The 12,216-nt window shown below is 36.3% G+C and overlaps 1 protein-coding gene across 2 annotated transcripts in view; it reads left to right on the forward strand.

Moving 5' to 3' along the window:
* The first annotated feature begins 2,861 nt into the window (after nucleotides 1-2,861).
* Nucleotides 2,862-12,216, forward strand: part of LOC125683438 (intermembrane lipid transfer protein VPS13B-like) — a 64,848-nt gene continuing 55,493 nt past the window's right edge. For both annotated transcript variants that reach the window (XM_048924578.2, XM_056142734.1), the window contains exons 1-15: nucleotides 2,862-2,979; nucleotides 3,187-4,221; nucleotides 5,065-5,258; nucleotides 5,726-5,932; nucleotides 6,162-6,399; nucleotides 6,776-6,955; nucleotides 7,712-7,893; nucleotides 8,006-8,197; nucleotides 8,292-8,416; nucleotides 8,728-8,903; nucleotides 10,085-10,204; nucleotides 10,521-10,682; nucleotides 10,926-11,105; nucleotides 11,247-11,452; nucleotides 11,850-12,072. In XM_048924578.2, the coding sequence (XP_048780535.2) occupies nucleotides 3,294-4,221; nucleotides 5,065-5,258; nucleotides 5,726-5,932; nucleotides 6,162-6,399; nucleotides 6,776-6,955; nucleotides 7,712-7,893; nucleotides 8,006-8,197; nucleotides 8,292-8,416; nucleotides 8,728-8,903; nucleotides 10,085-10,204; nucleotides 10,521-10,682; nucleotides 10,926-11,105; nucleotides 11,247-11,452; nucleotides 11,850-12,072 (3,313 nt within the window). In that variant the 5' untranslated portion in view covers nucleotides 2,862-2,979; nucleotides 3,187-3,293. The remainder of the gene's footprint in view (nucleotides 2,980-3,186; nucleotides 4,222-5,064; nucleotides 5,259-5,725; nucleotides 5,933-6,161; nucleotides 6,400-6,775; nucleotides 6,956-7,711; nucleotides 7,894-8,005; nucleotides 8,198-8,291; nucleotides 8,417-8,727; nucleotides 8,904-10,084; nucleotides 10,205-10,520; nucleotides 10,683-10,925; nucleotides 11,106-11,246; nucleotides 11,453-11,849; nucleotides 12,073-12,216) is intronic.

Genomic DNA, 12,216 nt, shown 5'->3' on the forward strand with positions numbered 1-12,216 from the left:
TCCGAAAGTTTGAAATCATATTGATGAGACCGCAAAAACCGAGGTCCCGTGACGTTAAACAATATTCAATCAATCAATCATGACCAACTGAAATGTAACTGGAGCATTGGGAAGACCAAAAGGCATTCTTTTGAATTGATATAGATTATCTTGGATAATAAAGACAGTTTTATGTTTAGCCAATATTCTAATGCCAAATCTAAAGCAGTCTAATGAAAATCAGATTTATTAGATCCGCGCCGTATACTCTTATGCAGAGTATATCTGAAAAGTCTGATTTTAAAGAGTTGAAAATATTTGAGCTTTGTTTTGTCCTATTGCATCAAAAACATCATCTAAACAAATTGCCGGAAAAGTTTGTTTTGGAGTTGCCGTGTTAATTTTCTAGTTGTCGTGAGTCCGACACCCTTCTCTTTCCTTGTCGTATGCAGATTTATTCCGACTGTTTCTTCTCTGGTAGAGCTCGAAATTATTTACTATGTTTTGCTCGGATCACCCCGGCGATAAACTCCCATCCTCGAAATCCGTTCGTAAGTCGGACACATTTGATATTGAGTCGGACACACATATTTATTACGAATTATACAGGTTACTTATTGAAGGTATAATACTGACAATTATATTTATAATTCACATGTACTGAACTCATTAAAATCGTAACACAGGAAGATAGAGTACAGATGTACTTGATTTAAAAAAAAATGATTATTTAAAATCTGGTGTAATGAATCGAGTTGTATCAACCAGGAATGTAGAATCAGGGAGGGGGGGGGGTCACTTTTTTGACAACGCTCACTTCTTGTTATTTCTACTTTTAAAGTTGGTTTATTTGTTCACATGCAAGGTAAGATATATTTCTACATTATAAATGGTCCTTATATATATTCTCCAAAGAAATGTCCATGTGTTTTTAGTGTTAGTATAAAGTTAGACAGTGTGCGCAGTGGCGGATTTAAGGGGGGCGCAAACGCCCCCCCCCCTCCTAAAATTTTCAAATTTAAGGTAATTCGTGGCATCTTGGTTAGAAAAATGTACTAAACAATAAAACAAGCAATGGTTTAATTCTTCAACTCCCGGAGAAATAAATGACAAAATCTTTTGATTCCTTGAATTACTTTATTGGGAGAACTTAATTTTTTCCAAAAATCATTAAAATTTGCGTCATTTGACTAATTTCATCTTATAAAAATGATAGAAAATAGTACAAATGACTTAGATAGTAGAAATATTTCAAGCCCTATAAAATCTGTAAAATCCAGGAGCTTCCGGGGGCTTCGCCCCCTGGGCACCCACCAGAACTTCGACCCAGACCCCCTGCCTCATAAAGTGGCGCCCCCCGTAACCGTAATTCCCGGATCCGCCCCTGGTACCATTTTGTATCAAATAGCAAAAAATTACTGTCCGACTCAAGATCAAATTGATTCATTGTGTTCGAACAAAAATATTTCAAAACTGAATAAATGCAAATATAAAATACATTGTATAAAATGAGGGAGAAATTTTTTAAAAAAAATTATATAACAGACTTTTGAAATAGAGTTTCTATAAGAATACCATTCAATGCTTTCATTTTTGTATCAAGAAATTGAATAGTACACGAACCGATTGTAACTTTTGAAATACAAAATTTACTGTAACACTACGTAATTCAAAAAAGAAGTGCAATGTATTAAATTCTATAAATACACGTACATTAAATCATTACATGTACAAATGACTAAAATCGTAATATTTCAACTTCCTATTTATATTTTAATGCAGTTCAAAATTAATAAAAGAAACACGGTATTGTATAACAACGTCCTAAGACCTATCTTAAGATTTCTAGAGTTAAGATATATCTTATGACAGATCTTATAATAAATGCAAAATTAATATAAAATACATTGTATAAAATGAGGGAGGAAATAAAAAAAAATATAACAGACTTTTGAAATAGAGTTTCTATAGGAATATCATTCAATGCTTTCATTTTTGTATCACAATTTCTGAAATCAAATAGTACACGAACCGATTGTAACTTTTGAAATACAAACTTTAGTTTTGTGAAAACCAGCCCTGGATATCAAATGGACCTACTTATCGAGAACGAATGCGCCGGGTGTGACCGGTCAACAGGGAATGGTTACTCCTCCTAGGCACCTGATCCCACCTCTGGTATATCCAGGGGTCCGTGTTTGCCCAACTCTCTATTTCGTATTGCTTATAGGAGTTATGAGATTCATCACTGTTCGTTATCTTCGCCTTTCACTGAAGTATGTATCCATTGGGGCAGGTCCGATGACAGACACCATGAAGCACATATCTAAAAAGTATGTGTATACAGGGAATCAAATATGATCGGCATATATGAATACGAATATGATATGTTGAGGGATATAATGATATGTTGAGGGATATAATGATATGTTGAGGGATATAATCTTTGGATCTAGGCAGAACCCTTTGAGAGTGAATACTTCATTTCAGAGGCGTTAATTTCCCATTTGCGATATGCCTGAATTTCTTGCAAGTCGAAACTTCAACTTAAGTCTGAGATTTTACTCAAATTTTGACTGCTCAAATAAAAGAAAACTCAGATCTTTTCGAAGGATCCAAGCCAGAGACCGGATTCTTACCACCATCATGAATGAAACTAATTTATGTCATATTTCTTCACCACCCCATATCATGTTTAGTCGGTAAATAGCCTTTTAGAGCTAATGTTGCATTGTTATACCATGTTCTACTTTAAATAAAGATTATTTGACTTGATTTGATGTTTTTAAGCCACTATGACATGATTCTTATTGATTAGACCGAATAGATTTGGTATGACTTGTCCATGAGGCGACATTTCCTCGGGATTTATTAAAGAATTCCTGTATTCCGAAAGAAAGAAAACAAACATGGCGACCTGTGAGTTGGCAGACATCATATGATATTATAAATTTGTTTTTTTATTTTATTCATGCAGTATTATCTGGGTGTTTTCTCAAAGTAAGTGATATTTCTCACTAAAAGCGAGTAGGTATAATTATTATGAAGATATCGTGGTGCATATACGTGTGAGGGTGTGCTTTGGATCGTGCTTCAGGGCTATTCTATTACAAAATGAACAAAAAGTTAGTGTACGATTTAAATTTTTGTTTTAAAAATGCAAGCATTTGACTTTTGGTATACCACATATATATTTATTTTATTTAGATATACACAGGTCCAGCACAATCTCTAACCGGACCAACTGAATTTATGTGTTTCAGTGATGACCAGCGATACAAACATCTGACAAATGAAGAGCAATTTTAATCATCATGTTTAAGATAGAATCCTACATAACGCCACTTTTGATGGGATATGTTGACAAGTATGTGAAATTACGACATGAGGATTTCCAGCTGTCACTATGGGGAGGCGATGTAGTCCTGAACAATCTTGACCTGAGATTGGATGTCATCGAAAAAGCCATCCAGCTCCCAATCATCTTCAAAAGTGGACACATCCATGAACTTAGAATACATGTACCATGGACAAAATTAGGCTCAGAGCCAGTGGTTATAACAATTAACACAATAGAATGTATTCTTAAACTAAGAGAAACAGCTTATGGTGATACTGCCAGTTCTGCGACACCAGAATTAAAGAAGTCAAGGTCGTTTCAGGCAAAACAGAGGCAGAGAAGACAACAGGGAGGGGAGGAGCTGCCTCCAGGCTACTTACAAAGCATCATCAACAAGATTTCTAACAATGTCAGTGTAGTTATCAACAACTTAATCGTAAAGTTTGTAGAGGATGACATAGTTCTGTCCGTCAATGTGAAGTCTCTAGAATGTTTCAGTGTGAATGAACTGTGGAATCAAGCATTCATTGATTTGACTCCCCCAGAGCTTGCTCTCAGGAAGTCTATCAACCTCTCGGACCTTACCATATGTCTTGACAAGTGTGACAGTAGCGGCAAGATTGAGAACTATCAGGACCCTCTGGTATACAGATGTTCTGTTACCGGCAGAGTCTATCTCAAATACGACTCAATCAATGCCAAGTTTCCCAGTATTACAAAGTTTGATTTATTCTGCGAGACTCTGGATGTCTCTCTGACTGATACTCAGCTGCCACTGTTTTTTCGATTGATCGAGTTATGTCTGGCATTGTATTATGGTACTCTGGAGTTTCCTAGTTCAGAGAAGGAGCAGGAGTCCGGTGTGAAGAGTGATGATGGGAGTGAGGAAGGAAAAGTAGAAGGTAGGAACCTTATTTTGAATAAACATTTGTGCTCAGACTGATTGTGAAACCAAAAGGTACACAGCCTGCAATCATCAATAGGCTTACCTTCTTTGTTTCAGGTTAGAATAAAAGGATATTTTACTTAAAAGTATACCCATCACAGAAATGCAGAAATTTTTAGGGTTAGGGATTAGAATTGAACTATGGATTTTGATAAGTTAGATTAAAACTTCTCATCAATAACAGTAGGTGTGATATAATGAGCATTGAGCACAGAATGTTATTGTAAATTCCTTTTTGTTCATGAATGAAGATCTCAACAGCATTTCTAACATTTGTGTAGGGGAAAAAACAGCTTGAAAATCATGATTTTACATAACATTGTTTATTTATTAATTGATTGGTAGGCATCAGTAAGACTTCTGCATGGTATATCAATTGGATTTTTAACATATTCAATTAACCATATGAATATAGTTACATATAATTATATACTGAACATATACTGTGGTCAGACTTTCTCTGAGGGCTTTTAGTTGACTACTTGATGCTCTAACATGTTTGTCATCATTTAGCTGACAATGTAACTGTAACACACATTGCATTGTGGGTTAATTGAGGTGGGAAGATATAAAAACATGTCTTAACATGATACTGACTTCCTCAGAAATTGAAGAATTAAATTGGGATATAATTTGATATCTTTTGAACAAATGTTTCATCTGAATAATTTTCAAGAAAGTTTTCACTTTAGGTAATAATCAGAAATAAATGATAGATTTCAACAACAAAAAATATCTATAGTCTATACCTATAAGCTATTGTAAAAACATTTCTTTGATTTCACCTTTTTTCCCGTAGATGATGAGGACAAGCAGTTACAGGATCAAGAAAATCAACAGAGCTGGTCCTCCTGGGCCTGGTCCTACGTCCCCCAAATCATTCCCGCGGGAGAGGAGGAATTACAGGAGGAGGAGAGATCACCAAAGAAGAAACCCCCGCCCGCCGTGCTGGCAGTCGGGATGTACGCTCACAATGCTTCGCTGACATTCAAGGTACGTTGTCATGTTGTAGAGAGGGCACAATAGAAAGAAGAATTTCACATTTTGTACAAATAGAGAAAAGTAGGAATACTTTAAAAGGAATGTCAAGTTTGATTCATCCCACACGCAGAGAGGTACCCTAATTGTAAAATAAAAATACTCTAATTAATCATGGATATGACGATGGGTTAATTATAAAGAAGTCAATATAAATTGTCAGCACTTTTTACCTGTCACATGTCTGGTCATGTTAAAGAGGAAAATATTTTTTGTAAAATTCAATGTTATTATTCCACTCATTAGCTTCTGAAGATCTTACACACTTATCATAGAAAGAAAAATATTTTGATGTAAGAAATTTCACGGAGGCAAAATAAAATACTTCATATTTTAGTAGATAAATTTTTTATATTAGTTAAAGTTACTACTGTTGATTTTGTTTATATGAAATAACTTCAATGTTTTTCATTTTATTTCAGCTGACTGAAAAAATGAGAGAAAAGGTACATTACGGTCCTGAGAAGATTGCCTTCAGACCCTTCATGTTTCTGAAGGCTGAAGGAATAGGACTGGACATCATAATGAAGGGGCTGACCTTCTTCAATGTGCAGTTTGGAATCAGCAACATCAGTTTGGAGACAAGGGGAAACTGTATCTGTGGGGCGGATGATGGAGAAGATCAAAGGGTATATGTGTATTCAATTCAGATCAAAGGCTGTTCTACAGGATTTGATATGCATATTTACTTTAGAAATTAGAATTGTATTGCATGCTGAAGTTTTTCATATGAATAAATGAAATCATGTCAGTAGAAGAAACTTTCAGTAGTTATGTTAGGTGAAATGAAGAAATACCATGTGAATATTTTGTTAATGTACTTCTGATGTCCAATTTTGCTCTATACAATATTTACAGAGCAATGTGATTGTGAAAGGAGGAAGTGAGCTCTCCGACAAGCTTGTCAACTACTACAGTAGGTCGTTGTTTGACCTTGGTTGCCCTGTCAACCAAGGGCAGGTGTTGACCTGGACCTTTGATGGTCCAGAACATTTACAGACATATACAGAGCAGGCTGGGGTGGATAAGTTCGGGGTGTTTTATGTGGACTATCTGTATGTGATGCAGCCATATGAGGACTCGTCTCAAATGATAGGTAAGCTTATCAGTGTGAACGGAAGCAGGTTCTATAGTATGTGATGCAGCCATACAAGGACTTGTCTCAAATGATAGGTAATCTTATCCAGTTGACTGGAAGCAGGGTCTATCCTGTGATGGACAATGTCTGAGAGTGGTCCCAAATTTACACAGGTTTGTCCTTTTCTCTCATATCCTCGTCTTGGTTTATAGATAGTACACATATTTTGAATCTGTGCTAAACTCAGAAATCAAATGCTTGATTTTTTCACAGATTTGTTTAGCACATGTTCATAACTCTGGGAGAAATTATTGCATATTACATTCGAATGCAAACACTAAGTTTAGTATGACAGTCCTATGTTAATCCTCACTGTTTGTGATTTTGTCCATAGGTAGCACATCCTCGTTATCAGAGGGAGAAGAGCATGTGTTTCTCAGGGAGACGTCTTTGATGAGGTACATTGTGGGGAGTTGTCAATTTAACGTTTCATCCTCAGCTGTCCACAGAATTCAAAGGTTTATACAAGCAGCTCAGAACCACAGCTACGAGCCTTACACCAAAACTAAACAAGGTACATATTGTACACTAACACCAAAACTAAACAAGGTACATATTGTACACTAACACCAAAACTAAACAAGGTACATATTGTACACCAACACCAAAACTAAACAAGGTACATATTGTACACCAACACCAAAACTAAACAAGGTACATATTGTACACCAACACCAAAACTAAACAAGGTACATATTGTACACCAACACCAAAACTAAACAAGGTACATATTGTACACCAACACCAAAACTAAACAAGGTACATATTGTACACTAACACCAAAACAGGTACTGTGGAATCATCACTGTTCGGGGGGGGGGGGGGGGGATTGATGTTTGTGTATTTCGTGGGTTACTCTTACCCAGGAATTTACATGTCCTGGAACATTTTTTAAACCAAGTAGAGTCATCTCTCCTAGTGACATCGTATCGCTTACCCACGAAATTAAGTCCCCATGAACCAGCAAAATTTTGCTTACCCATTAACATTGGCCCCCGAGAATTCAAATGATTCCAGAGTATGTGTCTTGCATAGCTTTAAACCAAAACCAAAATAGCCACAAGCTTTACACCTAAAACAGGTACGCGTGTACTACACAGAGGTGGTTGGTGATTATTACACGTATCATCAGTGTCAAAAAATAAATCTTAATGAAGATATGTGCTGTAAAATTGATTAATTAGAATGTGTGCATTTTTGAAAAAGAATATGTGGAAAATAAAATATTAAATTTACAATTACACTGGCTTTTCTGTGTGGGTTTTGACAGAGGTGGTGGATGACCAGCGGTCAGCACCTTCAGAGGCCCAGGTGTTGTCCATGGAGAATTTCATGCCAACTCGAACACAACAACTCACCATTCTACAACCACATATCTCTGTTTACTTTGCTCAACATGAAAACTGTGATATTTCAAAGAAATCCTACAAAACCATTCAGAAATCTTCGAAGGTAAGTAAAAGCTTTTTGACTGTACAACTAAGTTCTTTTTATCAGGGTTGTTTAGAAACTCTCAAGACCTATTGATTGTCCAGTTTCATTAATGAACACTTATCGGTGCTAGGTTTCTAAAGAGGAATCAAATTCCACAAAGTCCTCGTCTGTGATATTACCAACGGTTGCTATGACAGCAGTCAGATTTGAATTTCAAGTGACAAATCCCATGTATCCAAGAAAACTGATTAAGTTTGTTAGCAAGATGGTCGGCCCCTCCAGCAATCTCTTACATCACTGCCACTCCCACACACATTTCAAGGTGAGTTTTCATTCTAAAGAAAACATTTCAGAGATGTCTTATATCATTCAGTTGGCTGTAAGACAGCAGTGTATTCAACATGAACTCTTTGTAGTTGTTTGGAGCTGCCATTGGTGTGCAGACACTCTCAGAAGACTTGTCAAGGTCACATGTCCTTTCTGTAGTGCCGGAGTTTAGTGGCGCCATCTACACCAGGCGTTTGCTGCTTTCTATGTATTGGTAATTTTATAATTATGTTCTAATGCTGAAACATACAATTTCTATGGTTCCTTGATATATTGACAGTGCTATCATTAGAGTGGATGCAGCAGGTATCTTAAATCTTAAATCAGAATCTCAAATCGTCGAAATTTAACTTTGTGAGATAAAAAAGGACTGTCACAGATGATACGAAAAAAACCCAGGATGTACTTAACTCGAATTTTCTCTGTCTTAATCTTTAGAGTTCACTACACTCACTATACTAAAGAAAAAATTTCCTACAGCAAAATAAGAATTGATATAAATGTTTCTGTTTAAAACACTATCAGGAACAGTAAAACGCAGCCGAAGGTTGAGCAGATATACGAGATTCCGCAGGGGACTGTGAACTTGACCAAGGCCAGCTTACTTCTGCTGACACAGATTGTATCGTCATGGCAACAGAAGATACCAAAATCAGTACTTCTGACAGATACCAGTCTGATGGAGGATAATTTTGTGGAAGGTAAGAATAGTTCCTGCTCTTTATTATAGTGAGAGAACTTCAGCTTGGTAGATTAGTGTATTAGGACACTAGTGAGTAAATGATACATGTATATAATATACTATGTATCTAGGTATTTTTAAGAAATGTTTTGAGACTTTTGTTTTTATACCTTTTGTTTAACTACAATATATTGAGTTTCTAAGGTATCCACAACTGGAAATCTTCTGCAGTTTGCTGTAGACATTGTGAGACATTAGATCCCATCTTCTTTTCTTTTTATTATACCCCCCGCAACAAGTTGTGGGGGGGGTATACTGGAATCGGGTTGTCTGTCCGTCCGTCCGTCTGTAGACCCAATGGTTTCCAGGCTCTAAAGCATTATCCTTTTCACCTACAGTCACCATATCATATATATGGACTACCCATGGGATGAAGATGTTCCCTATTGATTTTGGGGTCAAAGGTCATGCGCACTGGACATCGAAGTAGCAATATGGTTCGGTTTGTCATACCATTTGTTTTTTACACTCAGAAAAGAGGTAGTTTATACCTATTACCAACACCCTTTGGGAGATTGGGGTAAGCGGGGCGTATTCTTAGTGAGCATTGCTCACAGTACCTCTTGTTTCTTTTTGTTTCTTTTGCTGTAACAAGAAAATATACAGTCAAACCTTGTTATCATGAACTCAATGGAGCTAAGAAAAAACTTCAAGTCAGAGATATCTGAGGGTTCGAGATATTAAGGTTTAGATACATAAAGAAAATGTAGTTAGGACGTCCAACTCAAGATACTGATGTCTGATATACTGTATTATATAAGGAGTTCTTATATTATAGATGTATTATATAAGGAGTTGTATTATTACAGATGTACAGCTGTATTATATAAAGAGTTCTTATATTACAGTTGTATTTTATAAGGAGTTCATTTATTACAGATGTACAGTTGTATTATATAAAGAGTTCTTATATTACAGTTGTATTATATTAAGGAGCTCTTATATTACAGATGTACAGTTGTATTATATTAGGAGTTCTTATATTACAGTTGTATTATATAAGGAGTTATGTACAGTTGTATTATTTAAGAAGTTCTTATATGACAGTTGTATTGTATAAAGAGCTTTTATATTACAGTTGTACTATATAAGGAGTTCTTTTATTACAGTTGTATTGTATAAAGAGCTTTTATATTACAGATGCTGTCAAAATACCTGTGCTAGAACTGACTATGTCAGGACTGGAAATGAAGAAATCTAAACTGGTGAATACCCAAGCCTGTACTGGTTCCCTGTCCTCTGCCATGGCAACATTATACTGTAAGTTGCCTACATTTATGTTATATTTCTTTATGAAAGTACAAGATACTTGTGACTAGACTATAGTTTATATAGATTATAATTATAAATACAATTTGTCAGTAGATGAAGTCAATAAACCATGTGTATCATTAAAGCTAACCCCCATCAAGAGTTGTGGAAAAGAGCTTCTATATTATTACTAGTAATTTATGGTATGCAACTAAAATTCAAATGGCCTTGCCTTAAATTTTAAATATTTTTAGTCATTGCCAGGTGTAGAAGTGAGTAGTTGTTAGTACTTTTAAGGAATCAAGAAACGACTTTGTCCTTGTAGTGGGGAGGGACTCGTCACCTATCCCGGTGTTCATGGCTCCGGCAGATACCAGTAAGATTGCCACGGAGGAGTTCTTCATGCATCAGACCACGTACACAGAGGAATCTAAAGACTTCATCACATTCATTTATCAGCTGCCCAAAGACCAGTCACTTGCAGAAGGTAAAAATTATTATTTCTTCATGTCCATTTACCAAATTCCCAAAGTCTATTTGCTGTTGGAAGGGAAAAAAAGATTTCATCACTTTTATTTATCAACTTTCCCCAAAGACCAGTCATGGGTGGAAAGCAAAAAGAAAAACATCATTAAGAAATTTCTCAGATTTATCATTGGATATAGTGACATTTTAAAAATACAATTTCTTTTGTTTGTCATTAAAATGCAACTTTTTATTTTCTTTATAGTTCCTACTGTGGCCTTGCTGAACATGGAGGGGTTTGTGTGTCATGTCACTCCAGCATTAAATGAATGGTTTAACTACACCCCCACACTAAAGAAGAAATCCACAAAGAAGGAGAGCCAAGTCAGCCTTGACCTGGCCCTGGCTGAGGCCACTTCACCATTGCAGAGACAGGTGTCAAAAGGTGAAGATTATCTCAGACAAAGTTGATGCACTCACATGTTTCCAATAAAAACAGAGAATGAGGCTGTGCATTGGATAGATTTTTTGATTTTGTTGATGAGATATAGCTGAATAAAAAAAAAAATTAAATTGTGTTTGGCAGCTTCCAGTGCTGGATCAACAACTCACAAAACTGAATCTGTCACTAAGAACACTAGTCAAGTAGAAACGAAGACAATTACCCATAGTGCTTCACAGAAAGCCCTGACCAATCAGAAATCAGAAAGCGACAAATCCGACAGATCTGAAGATGTTTTCGGGAAATGGTTGTCTGGAATTTTTCCATACGTCAGATCACTCTACCTACAGGTAAACACATAACAAACACAGATAAATATCAGTGGGGGGGGGGGGGGATCAAGGAAATTCTCAAAGGGTGGGGAGGATTTAGCTGCAGCCTTGTAGTTCCTAGTTGCAAATTTTTGGAGGTTTGACGTGTCAATATTAATGATCAGGGAGCTACAGAACTGCTACTAGGGAGATGCAACCAAAAAATAGTACCTTCCCTTCCCAAAAGATAGGTTGCAGATTTTAAAATTGCAGACCATGACCTTTTTTGTTACTTTCAACCAATGTCCCTTGAAATTCATAAACTATATTTCAAGGTTTCATAAAAATGTACTCAAATAGGACATTCATTTGGGTGTCCGTCTTATAGACTTCTGTTTTTGTGGATTAATGAACGATGATATTTTTGAAACATCAGGTGGATGTGAAGTGTTGTTGTCTGTTCCTGAACGTCTCCAGTTATACTGTGTCTGAGCCCAGCTCCTTCATCCCCCTCAACATCAGGGCAGCCATTGCTGAGAACCCAAGTGCAGAGACACTGGTTCTCTGTCTCCCCAACCTCAAGCTGTACAGCTCTGGGGGTAGGTCCCTATCTCGGGAAATGGACATCCCAATCACTAATCTGGAGGGACCAATAAAAGGTCAGCATTCTTCATGATTGTAGATTTCCTCAAACTATGTCAGTTTCTCTTGCTACCTGAATGTCACAAAATACCTTTGCTTAATTCATGAAACTTTATTTACTGTAAACTGATTCTAAGTTAAACGCTTTTCATAATTGCATG

This window comes from Ostrea edulis, chromosome 6 (genome assembly GCF_947568905.1).
Source record: "Ostrea edulis chromosome 6, xbOstEdul1.1, whole genome shotgun sequence".
NCBI lineage: Eukaryota > Metazoa > Mollusca > Bivalvia > Ostreida > Ostreidae > Ostrea > Ostrea edulis.